General features: G+C 47.0%; 3 protein-coding genes across 4 annotated transcripts; all 3 read right to left on the reverse strand.

The window, feature by feature from the left end:
- Positions 1–5,368: 5,368 nt before the first annotated feature.
- Positions 5,369–10,417, reverse strand: echdc3 (enoyl CoA hydratase domain containing 3). 2 transcript variants are annotated; one of them, XM_070991987.1, is made up of 6 exons: positions 10,261–10,417; positions 8,787–8,908; positions 8,561–8,658; positions 8,001–8,201; positions 7,718–7,896; positions 5,369–7,330 (listed from the first exon to the last, which is right to left on the reverse strand). In XM_070991987.1, exons 1-6 carry the CDS (start codon positions 10,395–10,397, stop codon positions 7,177–7,179), a joined length of 891 nt encoding a protein of 296 aa, XP_070848088.1. In that variant the 5' UTR covers positions 10,398–10,417; the 3' UTR covers positions 5,369–7,176. The 2 variants fall into 2 exon arrangements, with proteins under 2 accessions (XP_070848088.1, XP_070848089.1); XM_070991988.1 differs by lacking the exon at positions 10,261–10,417 and adding an exon at positions 9,955–10,077.
- A 638-nt stretch (positions 10,418–11,055) lies between these two features.
- Positions 11,056–12,546, reverse strand: LOC139350528 (nuclear factor 7, ovary-like). Its single transcript, XM_070991985.1, has one exon. The coding sequence runs from the start codon at positions 12,482–12,484 to the stop codon at positions 11,114–11,116; it is 1,371 nt and encodes a 456-aa protein (XP_070848086.1). The 5' UTR covers positions 12,485–12,546; the 3' UTR covers positions 11,056–11,113.
- Positions 12,547–13,334: 788 nt separating this feature from the next.
- kcnj8 (potassium inwardly rectifying channel subfamily J member 8) lies at positions 13,335–18,289 on the reverse strand. The gene is made up of 6 exons (XM_070991986.1): positions 17,718–18,289; positions 16,338–16,486; positions 16,079–16,239; positions 15,766–15,905; positions 14,747–14,963; positions 13,335–14,478 (listed from the first exon to the last, which is right to left on the reverse strand). The coding sequence occupies exons 1-6, from the start codon at positions 18,062–18,064 to the stop codon at positions 14,227–14,229; spliced, it is 1,266 nt and encodes a 421-aa protein (XP_070848087.1). The 5' UTR covers positions 18,065–18,289; the 3' UTR covers positions 13,335–14,226.
- Positions 18,290–19,054: the final 765 nt, after the last annotated feature.

A 19,054-nucleotide genomic window follows, 5' to 3' on the forward strand; every position in this document is an offset into this window, starting at 1 on the left:
CCTTCTCCACATTTTTGGCTGCATTTGTGCCTGTGTTTTCACATGGGTTTGAGCACTTCTACATCGCAAAAATTAGAGAAGATTTCAGCTGGAGAGGGATTGCCAGAATTGAGCGGGGGCTGAACTCCAGGGTGTCTTTTGGGGATGAACCTCGGAGGTTCAGGGATGATATCTGGGTCTGCCTCAGTTTTCCATGCTGTTGTGGATGGATGACATGGTGAGCGGCTTCTACAGACATCTCCTCCACCTCCATGGCTGCGAGCACGACTGCAGCCCTGACTGTGACCACTGCTGGGACTGCTGTCCGTTGCAGTGGATGGCTCTTCACCAAAGAGCATCCGAAAAGTAAAAGAAATATAAGACAACATAGGAGTGCATTCATCCCACAGAATCAGATGAAATGCACGTTGAATAAACCAGATAAAAATAAAACAGCATGAGAATAAAGTTTTGAGTAATAATACCAATATTGAGAATATGTGGGTGGTAGAAGCGTCTACTTTATGAATTTAGGCTGGTCTCAACATCTACAGTAGACTCCAGTCAGAGAGTGACATGGGAACAGGGTCTCAGCTTCAGTTTAACTTATGTTTGTACTTTCAAACAGTCATATGGTTTCTGCAATCACAAATAATATTCAACATTAGATAACCATAATTATCACAGACTAGAAGGTATCAACAAGCCTTTAGAATAAACTGAAAAGTACTAGCATATACATGATGGTATTAGCGACTTGTTAGCACGCTAGTGCTAACACAATAGCACAGACATGTTCCGCCTGAGCGTTGTGACCTTCTATGAACATTAAAAAAAAAAAAAACAATCCTGAATTATTTAGGATTGTTTTCTTTTGAATGTTCATGGCAGGTCACGATGCCATATGATATCATGTCATCATAGGTCATCAAAGGCACTCCTTTGATGCGCATCAAAGGAGTGCCTTTGATGCGCATCAAAGGCACAAATGTCATATATACAGCCTCATGAGGTGAATAATTTCAAACACTAAACACAAAGACCAACTACAATTTTCAGATCAGAGCTAGACAAACTGCGACATATCTACGAATCTGCCAATGACAGACGATAATCTAAACGATCCCCCGGGCAGCTCACACGAACACACGCCCAGCAACGCTGGAGAGCCATCCCTCTGGGAGGAGCTGGTCTGGCAGGCTGCCGCGCGGCAGCTCCACCTCCTCCTCCCCAACGAGGACGAGCAGGTCACTGTGCGGCACCTCGCCCACGAGGCCCTCACCACGCTCCAGGGGGCCCTCAACACCCTCGCCCAGCCAGAGAGCGACGAGGAGGAGGCGTGGCAAACCCCCCCAGAGAGCATGGAGCAGAGAGAGGAGAGTGTCCTGGAGACAACCAACAAAGTGCCAATGACAGCCGATAGCTTAAATGATCCCCCGGGTAGCTCACAGGAACACATGCCCAGCGATGAGGCTCAGCACCTCATCGGTGACGAGGCCTGGCAGGCCGCCATGCAGCACCTCCACCTCGCCTGCGACGAGGCCGTGCAGGCCGGCATGCAGCACCTCCACTTCGTCTGCGACGAGACCTGGCAGGCCGCTGTGCGGCACCTCCACCTCGTCTGCGACGAGGCCTGGCAGGCCGCCATGCGGCACCTCCACCGCCTCCTCCCCTTCCTCAACGAGGATCAGCAGGTCGTTGTGCAGCACCTCGACCACGAGGCCCTCACTATGTTCCAGGGGGCCCCCAACATCCTCGCCCAGCCAGAGAGCGACGAGGAGGAGGTGTGGCAAACCCCCCCAGAGAGTATGGAGCAGAGAGTGGAGAGTGTCCTGGAGACAACCAACAAAGTGCCAATGACAGATAATAGTTTAAATGATCCCCCAGGTAGCTCACAGGAACACATGCCCAGCGATGAGGCTCAGCACCTCATCTATGACGAGGCCTGGCAGGCCGCCATGCAGCACCTCCACCTCGCCTGCGAGGAGGCCGTGCAGGCCGCCATGCGGCACCTCCACTTCGTCTGCGACGAGACCTGGCAGGCCGCTGTGCGGCACTTCCACCTCGTCTGCGACGAGGCCTGGCAGGCCGCCATGCGGCACCTCCACCGCCTCCTCCTCTTCCTCAAAGAGCAGCACCTCGACCACGAGGCCCTCACTATGTTCCAGGGGGCCCCCAACATCCTCGCCCAGCCAGAGAGCGACGAGGAGGAGGTGTGGCAAACCCCCCCAGAGAGCATGGAGCAGAGAGTGGAGAGTGTCCTGGAGACAACCAACAAAGTGCCAATGACAGATAATAGTTTAAATGATCCCCCGGGTAGCTCACAGGAACACATGCCCAGCGATGAGGCTCAGCACCTCATCTATGACGAGGCCTGGCAGGCCGCCATGCAGCACCTCCACCTCGCCTGCGACGAGGCCGTGCAGGCCGCCATGCGGCACCTCCACTTCGTCTGCGACGAGACCTGGCAGGCCGCTGTGCGGCACTTCCACCTCGTCTGCGATGAGGCCTGGCAGGCCGCCGTGCGGCACCTCCACCGCCTCCTCCTCTTCCTCAAAGAGCAGCACCTCGACCACGAGGCCCTCACTATGTTCCAGGGGGCCCCCAACATCCTCGCCCAGCCAGAGAGCGACGAGGAGGAGGTGTGGAAAACCCCCCCAGAGAGCATGGAGCAGAGAATGGAGAATGTCCTGGAGACTTCTGCTGCAGAACCCCAGCAAGAACCTGCCTTCAAGCAGCGAGCACAGGACGAGCTTTCCACCAGCATAACCAACCTGTTAGAATTCGTCCGCAATCGGAGAATGCAGCTGGAACAGGACTTGGAGAAAACAGACACAGAGATAGAGAATTGTAGGACTTCAGCTGAAACCACAGGACAGCTGCACTCACCTGAGGAGCAGAGAGAGGAGAGCTTCATGGAGACTCCCACTGCAGAACCCCAGCTAGAACCTGCCTTCAAGCAGCGAGCAAAGGACGAGCTTTCCACCAGCATAACCAACCTGTTAGAATTCGTCCGAAATCGGAGAAGGCAGCTGGAACAGGACTTGGAGAAAACGGACACAGAGATAGAGAATTGTAGGACTTCAGCTGAAACCACAGGACAGCTGCACTCACCTGAGGAGCAGAGAGAGGAGAGCTTCATGGAGGCTCCCGCCTCAGAACTCCAGCCAGAGAGCGACGACTGCCCTCCAGAGGAGGCGTGGCAAATCCCTGTGGAGAGCGAGGAGCAGAGAGAGGAGAACGTCCTGGAGACTCCCGCTGCAGAACCCCAGCCAGAGAGCGACGAGGTGTGGCCCCCCCTGGAGAGCGTGGAGCAGAGTGAGGAGCAGAGGGTGGAGACTCCCGCTCCCAAAGCCAAGCCCAGATGTCGGTTGTGTCGCCGGGCTGGCCGTCTACTAAAATTTGGTAGGCGTGTTGTAGAGACAGCGAGGACCGGTCTCCGGCGCGTTGTAAGGACAGTAACATGCTGTTCCCATCCAGAACCTGACAGCCAACTGGAGTAAAACCCTGTCAGGCTGCACCGACCACCTGATGGAGCTCTGCCGCCACCTTGAACACACACAGTACCTCACGTCATCCAACCAGGGCGAGCTGAGCAATTTTCAACTCTAGTTTCAATCCTAAAGATGGATTCTCAAGTCGAAGCACAGACAATCTTTTTGAAAAACGACTAAAAATATGAATTCTAAATTTATTGATAATGATTATCATAACTTTAGAATTTGTATTTTTAAGCGATTGGGCAGCACGTGGTGCAGTGCTCAGCACTGTCACCTCACAGGAGGCGGGCCTTCCTGTGTGGAGTCTGTATGGTCTCCTCGTGTCTGCGTGGGTTTTCTCCGGGTGCTCCGGTTTCCTCCCACACGTACAAACATACAAAGGAATCAGAATCATCATCAATCTTCATCATCCATTTAAATCAGTCTCAAAAATATACTGACTGATCTTAAATGTTCTTGCTTGACCTTGGAAACAGCAGCTTGACAAAAAACAGACAAAGTTGCTGAGTTATGAATTAATTAAAAGAAAAAACAATTAGAATTACTATATATAACAATTAATTAAATAGGTCATTGAAATCAAATCAATCTACAAATAAAAAGTAATAATTTGGAAATGGAATTAATTTGTGTGATCACTGCTGATGAAGGCGCAACAGACTGATCTAGATAGATAGATAGATAGATAGATAGATAGATAGATAGATAGATAGATAGATAGATAGATAGATAGATAGATAGATAGATAGATAGATAGATAGATAGACTTTATTGTCTGTCCCAGACGGTGACAGAAATTCTCCTTTGACAAGGCTCAAACAAAAATACAGTACATATCACACACACAGATGACAAGTGAAATGTTAAAAGGAAACAGCAGCCAAACATGCCAGATATATATACTGTTCAATGTCTTATTTCATGTTGTTCAGGGTGGTTATTGCAAAGGGAATAAAGGATTTTTTATAGATGTTTTTGCGGACCAGTGGGACTTTGTAGCGTCTGCCTGATGGAAGTAGCTGGAAAGAGTGATGGAGGGGGTGAGAGGGGTCCTGTGTGATCAGGGTGGCTTTCCTGATCACAGAGCGGTTATACAGTTCGGAGATATGAGTTTGTGGTGAACCAATGATTTTGCTGGCCTGATTAACAATACGGGAGAGTTTTGTTTAGTTTAGTTGAGAGGGAGCTGTACCAGGATGTAAACCAGGGTTAAAATGCTTCTGCTGACATTAAAAGTCCTGTTTCCTCAGCAGGTGGAGGCGCTGCTGTGCTTTCTTGTACACAGAGTCTGCATGTTTTGCAAACGTCAAGTCGGTGTCGATCTCGGTTCCCAGGTATTCAAAAACGTCTACCTGCTCAACAGACTGACCCTGGATACTGAGGGGTGTAAAAAGGGGTGTCAGGGATTTACCTCTGCCCCCACAGCACAACTCCTTTGTTTTCAAGATGTTTAGCTTAAGAGAGTTTTCATCAAAAGCTTGGGCAAGGTTGTTGACCGTCAGCTGGTAACGGGTCAGTGCGTTGCTGTCTGGTAGGTGAGCCACCACAGCCATGTCATCTGCATATTTTAAAAGAGTCATTCCTTCACTGTTACAACACGATCTCATCTAGGAATACCAGTACTTTCTTAAGATTGATGCTACCCATGACCCTCTCCATCAATCGCTGGAAAGCATGGGGGCATTGGTAATGCCCCGGGGCATGCGATTGAACTCGTAAAACCCCAAAGGACATACAAAAGCGGTCTGAGGCTTATCACATTCCTCCATCTCAATCTGGTAATATCCAGATTTTAGATCCATTACGGAGAACCATTTGGATCCTGCAAGGGCTGAGAAGGCTTCTTCAAGGTTGGGCAATGCGTATGCATCTCAATTCAATTCGTGATAATCAATGCAACAGCAAAGGCAAAGCACATTTATTTGTATAGCACAATTCATACACCAGGCAATTCAAAGTGCTTTACAGAAGCTTGAAAATACATTAAAATCAGACATTTCAAAGAAAGAAAGAATAGAAAGATTAAAATAAAATAAAATAAAATACATTTAAAGGAAAATTAAAAAAGACAAAGCTGTCCATTTTTCTTGCGAACCACTACAGCTGGTGAAGCGTAGCGGGATTTGGATTCACGAATCACTCCCGAATCAGGGAGTATCTGCAGGTGTTTCCTCACAGCTGCGTAGTCTTTGGGGTGCATTGTTCGGGACCTCTGCTTAAATGGTGTTTCGTCTCTCAGATTTATGTGATGTTTCACTTTGGTTGCATGTCCAAAGTCAGACTCATTATGTGCGAAAACATCACCATATTCATTCAGGCTTTGTGTTATCCTGTCCCTCCACTCCTTTGGAAGCGGGGAGTCCCCAAAGTCAAATGTGAAATCTGACTTGGCTGGTCGTTGGGCTGGATTGGGAATAACAGCCCAACATTTCACAGTGTCAGGGTTCTCGTTTGGACTTGGTGAGCTGTCATAGATCTCTTTGAAGAAGAAGTATGAAGCTCTGCAATGACACAGTTTGAAGGAGTGACGTGCTCATTTTCATTTCTCACCCACTCAGCTCATTTGGGAGGGTGCTGTTTGGGCAGGGTGACGAGGCAGCACTCCACAAAAACCCCACCAGGTAAGGCAGATGATTCGGGCTGTTTGACTATGGCACAGTCACTGGTGGTATCTGCACTGACGTAGCCTTCGAGGCAGACTCTCTCTTTAGCAGGTAGTACTTGCTGCCTTTGACCCTTAAGGGTCGCTAACCCTGTCCTCCCTGTAGAGTTCACCTTGTTTCTGAGCTTGAGTGTGCGGATGATCTGTCTATAGTCACAGACAGAGGACACCTCGTTTTGGGTTTTGGTAACTTTAATTACCCTTTCAATTTTACCACACTGTCCTAAGTAACTGAGTACTTCATCATCTACTTCACTACCAGTTATACTGCTTACTAGGAGTGAATTAGGCACCTTAACATTCTCAGATATAACTGTATCCATGTCAGTGAGCAGAAAGGAGGAAATCCTCAGGGAAGATCAACACCAAACTCTTCATCACGATGACTCACCACGATGAGTCAATCTACAGGGACGAGGTGAGCCAACTGGCTGGTGGAGAAGATGAAGGAGATTGTCGTCGACTTCCAGAGAGCCTCCACCGAGCACCCCCCACTGACCATCAACGGTGCCGCTGTGGAGAGAGTGAGCAGCACCAAGTTCCTGGGCGTGCACCTCACTGAGGACCTCACCTGGAGCAGCAACACCTCTTCACTGGCCAGGAAAGCTCAGCAGTGCCTCTCCACCTCCTCCTCCTCAGAAGAGAATGAGGAGCCCATGGGCCAGAACCAGATTTCTTTTTGATTTTTTTATTCTATATTTTCTATTACATGTTATACTTCATGTTTATTGCTGTTTGCACCAGGGATTCGAGGGAAACGATATTTCAGTTCTGTTAATTTCCTGCACATATAGCAGCATCGACAATTAAGTTGACTTGACTTGATTTGACTTGAAGATGAAGTCAACAATTCAAACTTCAATCACTGTCATCTTGTAAATTACACATCTCCATTTTAATGTAGTGTAATTCATACATTGGCTCGGGACTGGTGCCAATTACTCCACACCAGTCACTGAAAACCATATGTACCAGTCTGATTATCACTAGATCACTGCAGTGATCTCCTGTGATAAAAGCCTCTTCAGCAGGCCATCAGTCATGGGCGTTTTCTGCTTTATGGCTCCACACTGGCTTGCGTTTCTGTATAAAAGCCTGGATCCCCTCCTGTCCGTCTCTCAGAGCCAGGTTGTCTACCATCACCTTGGAGGCGGTGGCATACGCTGCATCTCGACCTTGAGCCATTTGTCTTCAGAGGAAACAGAGAACACAACGTGTGAAACATTCATGTATTCATCACAATGTTTCAATGGTTTTCACATGAGGAATCCTGATTGTTCTGACATAGCTGCATCTCGGTCACAGAAAGACCCACAAACAGCGGATGTGTCGGTCCTGAACAGGTAGTTTTCTAATGTAACCTGTAACGCCACAAAATAATGCAGAAAGACGATAACATGCACATTGTCTTCAGATGTAACGCATACCACTGGAGGTAGTAAGCTAGCTAGCCAGACAGGCTAACATTTGCAGCTTACTCCTCAGCGCTTTAGGTTGCTTGAGCTTCCAAATAACCGCACTGATAACCACAAGGGAAAGGTGAGGAGGGGTCTGTCTGACCTCTGAGGACTCTCACCTTTGGAAAGCGGCCTTTCCGAGCGCTACGACAGGTCGGCTGGCCTGACACACCCGCTGGGCGATGGCTAATGTCTCCTCCTCCAGTCGCTCTTCTGGCACCACCTTACTGACCAGACCGTGCAGCAATGCATCATGGGAAGAGATGGGAGTTCCTGTGAACAGCATCTCCATGGCCACCTGTTAAAAACAAGGAGAGCACAGGTTTATGAAATATGGCTTGAACGTCAGTTAAAAACACACCTGAAGCAGACGAGTGCGTCTCTCTTGCCTTCAGCTCTTACCTTCCTCGGCACAGCTCTGCCGATGGCCACCGCCGGCGTCGAGCAGAACAGACCCACGTTGACGCCCGGAGTGGCGAAGGTGGACTTCTCCGACACCACGGCGACGTCACAGCTGGCGACCAGCTGACAACCAGCTGCCGTGGCAACACCATTCACCATGGCGATCACCGGAACAGGTATGTCCTGTATCAGAGTCATTATCTGAAACACGAGAGCGTGTGAGAGATTTAGCTCGACCAGATCACCACCAACATCTCTGATTTACTCCGTTCTGTCACACTATCAGACAGATGACTATTGATAACTGATTAGTTATTGACGCATTTCATGCATCCAGTGAAAAAACATTTCTTGGTTGTGGCCTCTCAGACTGAAAAACTGAATATATTCGTCTTTTTGTCTCCTGGTCGGACTGAATATCTCATTATCTCGGACTTTGCTGTTGTGATTTTTCTGATTTTTTTTACCTTTTAAAAACTAATTGATTAGTTAAAAAATGTTAATACATTAAACAATAATTAAATATGAAATCAGACATATTAGAGGTGAACAGCACTCACCTCTGCACAGGTGTGAAACACCTTTGTATGATAGTCTCTGCCCTGAGCTGACGTCAGCTCCTTCAGGTCGTGTCCAGAGGAAAACACTGGACCTTTGGCTGACACACACACACACACACACACACACACACACACACACACACACACACACACACACACACACACACACATTACAAGGATAAATTAGCATCTTTCTCTCTCCATCACACACACATCAAACACCTACCTGATATGATAATAACTCTGAGATCTTCACTGTCCACATCAGTCAGGATGTCTTCTCTGAGGGACTCCAGCATGGACAGAGACAGAGCGTTCCTCTTCTTGGGATTGTTCAATATTATTCTCCTGGAAGAAGAAACACGTCACATTAACGTGTGTGTATTTCAGCCTGTTTCATAACAGTTTGTGCATCTGCAGCCATATCAGTGGTTCATTTTGTCGTGCGGCCAAAAGGCACCAAACTTCACAGTGATTCTGTTATATCTTTACGACACTGCGCACAACAAATACAGGAGATGAAAACACAAAGAATGAACTGCAGCAGTCTCTTTAAACCCAGCGTTGAAAACTACAAATCTCTACCAGAGGAATACTTTCATCAAGTTCATCAAAAGTTTTAACACAGCTTCATAATCTATAATCTATTGTATAACCTGTTTGACCAGAGAGATTATGTTCCACTTCCTTAAATGTACCACAGATTTACACCAAACTCCATTTAAAAATATAGATATTTAATGCAGTAGCTTTGTTTAGTCATTTAGAAAGGTACACACCGTATAATGAGACTTAAGAGCTTTTATGAATGAACAGAACATGTTCTTTAAGAATACATAGATTCAGGTGCATTTATGATGATACTGCATGGACATTTTGACTTACTGCTGATTTACCTTTAGTGTTTTCCGTTTGGGAAACTTTACGCTTTGACTAAACCACATAGAGAAATGTATTTGTTACTCCCCAGCATCTATCTCATTACTTCATTTTAAGAGATAACATACTTTTAAGATGAAAATGTAAAAAAAAAATGTTAATTTATTCATAACCTTGCTTAAGTACAAGTGGAGTAGTATCAGGAAAGTGTACTTGAAGTAGTAGCAGTAAAGGTAAGCAATAGCTACTCATTGTGCAGGAAAAAAAAAATGCAGATTCATGTATTTAATGCTGTAACTAGGCATTTTGGGGCTAACTGGGACTATTTTAGATGACGTTTGGTATTTTAATCAAAAAAGTTGTAAACTACTTATATTGTAATCAATAATTTAATCTGTCACCACCAATTATAGCTGCCATATGCGTATGAGTGAATATAATTTATCTTTCCACTGCTGCATTAATTATGAGCATTTATTAAATCGTTTCTCTCTCTCTCCCTCTTTTTCTCTCACTCTTATTGACACATCCCGGGATCCGTGGGTTCTTTCCAAGAAAAACAGGTTGACCTAACGGTGAACTTACGGAGGGAACAGTGAGGTCCAAACGCTGATCTTTTATCTCCAAAACACTTTTTTACAGAAATAACAGCAATAACGTGTATGCCGAATTAACCTGAAGACCTGTGCACGCGCAGTGAAGCACTGAGTGTCGCGCTGAAACACGCTGCTGTTGTTAAAATGTGTATTCTTGCATGAATATACTGTTTCTACCACAGAGATCCGTCAGTAACAGACGGCGGACACATTTCGTCACCGCACCTGATTCCGTTGCCTTGCTGTCTCACTGTCAGCGGCTCCGGTTCAGTCTGAGAGTAAAAACGAGTCCCTGTCAGCAGCGTTGTTGTCCTGCTGACCTGAAACGCACCGACGGCTCTGCACAGCAAACCACACGCCATGTTTTCCTTCGTCTCTTCACCTTTCCCCTCCCACTTCCGGGTACGACAACGTCAAAGCACGTAGGCGACGTAAGAACAAATCGAGAGCCAAGATCACAAATCCAAAAATAAATAAATAAACGTATAAATTAAAAATACACTTTTATCATATTTTGTCAGACAGAATGAGGCACAAAATATTCCTTCTGACCCTCAGTCTTTATTGGCTTTAGAGGCAAAAGTTTCCACCCTGTACCACCTTAACATGATAATAATGATATGAAGCTTACATAAACTGAGAATAAAAACTGTTTCATCATCAACAAACTTGATAAATGACCTTACATTTATTTGAAGACTAAAGTGCTAAATATACGTATACAGGTGTCTTGTGCAGTTCTTGCAGTATCTAAAAAATATATGTGCATAAATACTTCTATCTTAACAAATACAGATGGATAAAATGTATAAATTGAATATATGACATCAGAATAATGAATAGAAGCTCCTACATGTTGACTTAAAATATATTATCTCTTAAAGCTGTACTTATAAATGTTTTTATATTAACAGTGAATCACATATAGTTGCATATAGGAGTTTTCACCAAACTCCACAAATCCCTTCAGAGCTTTTTCTCTGCTTCTGGCTCATTTTTTAGGGTTTCACAGCCTCTAACGTTAACTCTTTGTTTCGGCCTCACCGTTTCATCATCACATTCTTCATCATTAGATTCTCTAGCTGTGCCGCTCCAGGCTTACAGAGACCTTCATCGCTGGGAACTTTATCTGGACATCACTCCAGGTGCTCACGTATGGAAACATCCTGTCAGTGAAGGTGTGTGTGAAGGTGTGTATGTGTGTGTCAGTGTCTGCATCTGAGAACGACAGCCGTCCTCTGTCCCAGTCCAGGTGCACTCTGATCCTCTTGGGGTTCTTCATCACTGACACATCATTTCCTGCGTCCATTGGCGAGAGAACTTTGTATTCACCACCGCAGAACATCAGCCTCCACAGTCCGGACGATATGACTCCTTTCCTCTGGATCGACTCCGTTAGCACACCCAGAACGAAGGCGGTGTTGTCTCCGACCTCCACCTCCCAGCTGTGAGACCCGGAGTTAAAGCCCTCGGAGCCCACGGCGGAGAAGAAGTGGTCGATCCTCTCCGGGTTGTTGGGCAGCTGCTGCCCTCTCTGTCCCTGTGCCACACCGGTCAGATCTTCCGACAGGATGAGGTCTGGATGAGCAGAGTTTGGATCCAGAATCACAGAACTGTAGGAGACCATCTCCTTCATCTTGTTCCAGATGTTGAAGGTCAGGTTGCCCAGATGTTTGGCCACATCTATCAGGGCTCCTGGGACCAGCTGTGGATCTCGGGGCAGAGGTTGCTGCTGGACTCTCTCCTCTGCAGCCTTGTAGCTCTGCAGGAACGAGGCGTCTGCAGCTCTCAGCTTCTCCTCTGTGGCTCTGATGGTCTGTGAAAGAGCTGTTATCTCTCTGCTCAGAGCTCCAATCGTCTCCTTCATCTTCTGACTCTTCTCCTCCTCCTCCGCCCTCAGCGCATCCATCCGGGCCTCCTCTTCCTCTTCTAGGAACTGGTGAAGCTTCTTGAACTCCTCTTTGATCCTTGTCACTGTGCTTTCTGCCTGGACTTTAATGTGTTCTGCACTTTGGTCACAGTCTCCTTTAACTTGGTGAATACGCCTCAGCTTAGCTCGCAGGGGCTTTAAGGAATCCCGAAGCATTTTCTTGCGCTCAAGCGCAGCTTCGTCGACAGGTTGGAATCTGTGGCTGCCGTGCGCGTCTGAATCTCTGCAGACGCTGCACACGAGCTGCTGATCATCCACACAGAAGACGTCGAGCTTCTCAGAGTGCAGATGGCAGAGCTGCTCTGACTTCGCTGCTGAAGGGCTCCTCAGCGTAAAGAAAGGATGGATCTCCATGGAAGACCTCCTCTTGCAGACCGGACACTCAGAGGTGTTCTTGTCTGTCCAGAACTTCTGCAGACAGTCTCTACAGAAGCTGTGTTTACACGACAGCATGACGGGGTCTTTCAAAATGTCCCGACAGACAGGACAGGAGAGATCCAGCTCTGAAGCGGAAGCCATGCTGTGTCTGCGTACACTCTGCAGATACTTTCACTTTTGACAGCTGACTCTTAAAGCTCCTACTTGCTGTGTACCACCAGCAGGAAGCAGTTTATCACCTGCGGCAGTGTCCTCGGTGCTCCCAGCAGCCGCGCCTCTTCAGTGGAAGTTGTGGATTTGACAAAAAAGAATTGCAGCCGTCGTCTTTCTCTCAGTGTTTTTGTGCAGACAGATAACACGACTGCTTCCTGCTTCTTCTCACGAGTCGTGGGAGGGGCGGAGCTTGGTCAGGTTCATTTCAGCCCTCCTACTGCAAAGGGGTCCTTATACTCGAGATGTTTCAGTAGTAATAATCATAATCTACTCATTCAATACTGGTGATGGTTCATCTAAAATCCAGCTCTGATTCACAGCTGGTTTTCTGGTTATTAATATAGGCGTCAGTTGTTGTACTGTAAGCAAAGCTGACAGCTGCAGCAAACAGGTGCTGCTGGTTTATTATCACATCTATTATTACGATTAAGGAAGTGAGTGCCACGCCTTTGTACTGCTAGAACCCTAAATGTAGTGAAAAATACTACAGATAACATAAACACAAAGATGCTTCGTTAGTTTCTTTACTGAACCAAAGCTACTGTACAGACTTCAAGTTTCAGCAGAAACGAAAAATGAAATAAAAATGAATGATTTTGTGATTTATGCTCTATACACTGTCTGCAAAAAGCACTGATGAATTGAAGTTGGATTAATGTTTTTTTATGTTTATGTTCTGTTTTTACAGAATTTATTTCTATTTTCGTGAACACTGAATTTCTTTGCTTGTATTAATGAAGAGGTTTACTGTGAGCAGCTCACACATCGAAACCACGTTCAGGTAAAGTGAGTGTTTTTATTCTCAAACAACACAAATCAAGTGAAAATACTCACGTACAGTACAGTGATCGAGCGCCACTAGTTACCACTGTGACATTAATCAGTAAGAAAATAAATCTCCTTCAGAACAGTCAAACGGGCGTAAAGGCCCAGTGTTTGTAGTTATTGCTTTAATGATAATGAACAGAAAAAAACATTGAGGAATGTTTTGCTGCTGGTGTTTGGCGGCTCTGTCGTGTTTTCTAACAGTTTAACAGTGAGCTGAACTACTGGATGTTGAATATTTGAACAGCTAATTCTAAATTAGGAGCTAGATTACCCCATGAACATAAACACGGGGCAACGTTAGCGAGTTCGGTTTCATTTCCAGGTCACCAAATACCAACATCTTTAAAGATTCTTCTGAGGATTTGTGCATCCAATGGGCTTCTTCAGCTCTGACTGTCTGTGGGCGGCTCCTTTGAATGAACCTCTGAGGGCTCGTTATCACGGTCATTGGAGCCATTGTGTCGTTAGCGCTCCTGGCTGTGTAACGGCGGTCGTTAGAGTCGTCTGAGTCACCTGAGGCCAGGTGTGAACGACAGTTGTTGTCCCATGAGGCCAACTGTGAATAGCTGTTAAATCTCCTGGGGGGGAGTGAAAGGACAGAAAGGCACACAGATGCTAACGGGGACCTTGTGCATGTGGGACTCGAGGAGCGTGACAAAGCAGCGTTGGTATTTGGCGACCTGGGATGAGAACGTGTCGCATTAACAGTAAAAGTGCTGGGAGACAAGTCTAGATAAGGCAGGGAAGAGAAAAACAACGAGTCCCATCAGAACAGGAGAAACACCCACAGTCCTCCTTCCCACCAGGAGGAGCAGGGCGGCCAGCAGGAGGCAGGCCTCATGTCAGGTGACGGCGTTCATCGTCTGGCCCCCCTCAGTCGGGGTGAAGAACTGGACCTTCGGCACGGCGATGCTCGAGTTGTTCCTGCGCAGGTTTCCGCTGCTTCCTGCGCCTTTCCGCATGGAGTTGTTGCGTCGCATGGAGTTACGCTTCCTCAGCGAGTTCTGGTGCGACAGCTCGCTCTTCTGGAGAGTCTGGATTAAGATGGACGGCTTCTCGTCCAGTTCTCTGGCGCTGCAGCGCGGCGTCGCTACCTTAAGGAGCAACAACAGGAACGTGAGGTTTGGACTGCCGGGAGCAGAAATCCACACGACTTCTGGCTTTTAGAGCTTCTTTCATGTCACAGAGCTGTACTCCATGTTGTCACACTCAACATAGTCTCACACTGGCTAAAATACTTTTCCCATAGACCTCCAGTAACAAAGAAGCACCAATGTGACGATCCACAGACTCAAACACTGTCATATTGTTAGTATCCAAAGTCAGAACTAAGAAACACTGATCACTCTGTCGAACTCTTACCTTGACTGTGTTACCAAACTTGGAGTAGTCCACAGAGTACACGCCCTCCTCCTCCGTCACTATGGGAACGAAGCGGTGACCCCACTGGATCTCCTCGGAGACGTAGGAGGTCCGGGCCTGCGTGGTGATCCCCGTCGTCTCCACGACCCCCTCCAGGATGACGATGACCTCCAGGTCGCTGCACTGCAGCTCCATGGCCGACAGCTCGTAGAGCGGGCTGGGGGCAAAGCGACAGGCGGGGTGTTTAGAGTCATGGGGGGGCTTAGAGTGTGAAGCTGCGACACTTTCAGACACTGATGGTTCCTGCTGGAACTTCAGTGCAGGTTCAGAGGAAGAAAACACGATGATGACTACCATTGGAGTACTGTCACGTTCCTGATACCGACATGAAAATACCCTCCAAAATAATTCTATTTTGAGCGCAAACAAACTTTGAGCTGAGTTTAAACCTCCAGAAAAGGTCAGAAGAAAGGCCTGCGGGCCTTTAACGTCCTTCAAACTGATTATTTTTTGTTTTCTGAGATCTTCCTGCAGCAGTCAAGCAACCATGTGGGTACCACCTTCACTTCCTCTCTGCAAAGCACTGTGGGAGAGGAGTCAACAGCATACTCAGAATTAGTGTGCAGTGCATTCTCTTTAGTCCTGTAAGTTTGCGTTTGTCCAGCAGGTGGAGGTAGTGAGTTACACACATGAAATCCAGTGTTGACGCTTAAATCTGCAGCTCTGTCACCTGCAGGACTGATGTATATCCTGTCTCACCAGGTCTCACTGTGACGTCCTTAAAAAGAGCAAATTTCCTTTCTTGTATTGATTAATTTGATAATAAAGAGACAAAATGTTGCAATGTTTCAAGATCGTAGGAACAAATTAAATATAGTAAATATGGTTCTGTCTGTGTGATCAGCTGTGGAGCTGTGATGGAGGTGTGCTGGAGGTGTGATGGAGGTGTGATGGAGCTGTGATGGAGCTGTGATGGAGGGCTGATGGAGGTCTGCGCTCAGCGTTCGAAGGAGAATCACCTGTTTTTGTCGATGACGTGGCAGATGATGAGCGGGGCGAGGAGGAACAGGCTGTTGCTGGCCACGGCGCTCTCCGTCTGGACGTCGATCTGATGGATGGGGATCACCTCCCCCTCAGGTGTGGTCGTCTTCCTCACCACCTGCAGATGGTGCACAGTCCTAATCAAGTACCAGTTCGTTCAAATCAAAGAGGACATGAAGGACGGTGGGACACTGAAACGTCAAAGTACTTAAAAAGTATGCAAGTCAGCAAGTCAGTGAAGAGAAAGTGTCGTGGATTTACGGCTCAGAGGTCAAACACCTGGAAACACACCTGTAACCTGACGGTGGCTCCTATGATCATGCTCTTCCTCAGATCCCCGATCCGGATCATGAAACACAGGCGGTTGTTTCTGACGGCGATCACGGCGTGACGGCTGAAGATCAGCGTCTCTGCTCGCCGGTTTGACTGAGCCGTCTTCATGAAGATACAACCTGAGGACAGAAAGGGACAGAACGTCAGCGACCTGAGCGGATCACACCTGGTCTGATCCCTCGGTGGAAGCCGCCCAGCACACCAGCGTGAGTCTCACCCAGCATGACGGCATTGATGATCAGTCCAATGATGTTCTGCATGATGAGGACGGTGATGGCGGTCGGACACTGCTCCGTTATCATCCGTCCCCCGAAGCCGATGGTCACCTGAACCTCGATGGAGAAGAGGAAGGCCGAGGTGAACGACCTGAGGAGAGACATTCAGAGAGTTCTCCATCACGGCTTAAAATGAGGCTTTTTCAAAGCAACTTTGGGACAGTTTCATTCTGTCCGGCAGAGTCTATCCTCAGAGTTTTGGGCCCCACTTTGAGATTTTGGCAGATATGATGGGAATATTTTTAGAGAAGCCGTTTAAAATGTTTCTGACGTTCAGTGAATTCATCTTAAATCAGTCTGACCCTTTTTCTCAAAGACGTTTGCTCCCATTTAAGGCATCGTTTTGTTCAGACTCAGTCCACCGTCAGTCACAAAGCAGCAAAACGGAGACAAACGAACATTGTGGATGCTGCATCACTTCCACTCATCGTGTGTGATATTCAAGGTTTTGAATGGAAGAGAAGGAAAAGGTGGAGAAGCGGTGATGGAGCTGCACTCACTGACAAACTTCATGAGCTAAATGTGCTTCAAGTATCCAAAGTAAAAGTACTTATCCTGCAGAAAATAATTCAATATCAACACTGATGCAGCTGCTCCAGGTGGAGCTACTTTATCTAAAGTTCAGTCCAGTGGTTCCCAACCTCGGGGTCACGGCCCTCCAAAGGGTCGCCAGATAAATCTGAGGGGACTTTTCAGAGGAGTTCAGAGGAAACGTCTCTTTTGTTAACTTGCAGCAAATCATCTGAAACATGACGAGGAGACACAACTGCACACTGACTCTTTGATAACAGGACACAATCTTCAACAGTGTTGCTCGTTTTTAAAGCAAAATCTTCATCTGAAAAGTAACTTTAGCCTTTAAATAAAAATAGAGGAACTGAAGAGCAACATTTCCGTCTGAAGTGTAGAGAAGGAGACGAGTGAAGCAGCAGAAAATGGAAAGACTGAAACTACTGAGGTACAAATAAATGGAGGAGGGAGAGAGGAAGGAGTGACGGAAAGAATGAAGAAGGACGGAAGGAAGGAAGGACGGAAGGAAGGAAGGAAGGACAGTTGGTGAGCTACAGTAAGAGGGAGGTGCCAAACTCTCTGCAGTCTTTACTTCATTTCTCCTGAAACGATAAGAGCAGAAGTTTTTGACTTCCTGTCTTAATTAAAGCCTTTCTCCCCTCTCCTCCTCTTCCTCTGTTGGGTTTAAAAATGGAGGCAGAGAGGAGGAAGAGGAGGGTGGAAGGATGGAGAGAGAAAGAAGTTCAGAAACAGCAAAAAGTCTCATCAAACACACTTTGTTGGCTTCATTAATCTAAATCTGTCCTGCTCACTTGACTTCGGTGACGCAGTGGGTCCCGTTCTGCCGCTCCGGGTCCAGGTCTCCGTGCGCAAACGCCACCAGCCACCAGCTCATGGCGAACAGCAGCCAACTGCTGACGAACGTCGTGGTGAAGATGACCAGCGTGAAGCGCCATTTCAGGTCGACCAGCGTGGTGAACACGTCCTGCAGGAATCGGCCCTGCTCGCGGATGTTTTTGTGCGCCAAGTTGCACGAGCCGTTTTTGGCGATGAAGCGCGCTTTGTTCACGCGGTCCCTGAACACCGGCTTGCGGGGCATCCGGGAGACGAGCCCCGGCAGCCCGAACTCCTCCGGAATGATGCTTTTTCTGGCCAACATGTTCCGCTGCTGCTGCTGCTGCGGTGAGGAAAAACGCGTCAAAGCTGCGTCTCAGTCCGTCTTCAGTGCGTCTTTACGCGCGCGGAGAACATGGCCACCTGCGGGGAAACGCTCAGAGACGCACAGACTCTTTCCCGTCTGTCGACATTTGGGGATGTTTCGGAGCGACCGCAGCGCGCCGCCTCTGCTCAGCTCCTCTGAGGGCTGGGACGGTCTCCTCTCTCCTGTTGACGTAGTCCAGCTTCCAGAGTCCAGACCCGCTCAGACCAGGGTGCTCCTGCTGCCTTCAAGGACCGCTCAGGGAGCGTCGGAAAACACGCTTCAGAACAAAAGAACCGAACCAAAACTGACATAAAGTCTTTTAAATAACACAAATTCACGCCTTTAAGTTTAGTGTCAAAGGACACGTCCTGAGTGCAGACACTGGTTAATCATCAATCCACTTCTTTTATACTTTAAATGAATATGTCATAAACTTTATTCAGATGGGTTTAAAGTGTGAAATGATCTTTTTCTCAGAGGGCCCATCTGGAGCCTGTTCTGGACTATTATTTCACACATTATAGCTTAAAGGGCTGTTTATGTCTGTTTATGCATTTTTTGGTTGTTCATGTTGGAGAAATTTTTAATTAATGCTCCCACAGCAGAACAAATGGACTTAAATTAATGAATTCTAGTTTTGGATTTCTCCTTTTAGGAGAGACTATAAATATGATTTTCAGTCTGTTTCTCCTCGTTATTTAAGCATGTGTGATCATTCAGAACAAATTTCTTAAGAGAAACCGTTTAAAGCAGAACAAACTTGAATAATTTAGAAATTCGACAAGTTATATAGTCTGTGAGGAAGACCACGTCACTAATAACAGCTTAAAGAAATTACCGCTTTATACGCTGATGAATATAGAAGGAATTGTAAATAAATATGATCATATGTCAAATAAGTCCCAAGTTTTTCTTGTGTTTATGCTGCAATGTCAAATGTATCTGAAT

Source organism: Chaetodon trifascialis, chromosome 22 (assembly GCF_039877785.1).
Source record: "Chaetodon trifascialis isolate fChaTrf1 chromosome 22, fChaTrf1.hap1, whole genome shotgun sequence".
In the NCBI taxonomy this organism is placed as follows: domain Eukaryota; kingdom Metazoa; phylum Chordata; class Actinopteri; order Chaetodontiformes; family Chaetodontidae; genus Chaetodon; species Chaetodon trifascialis.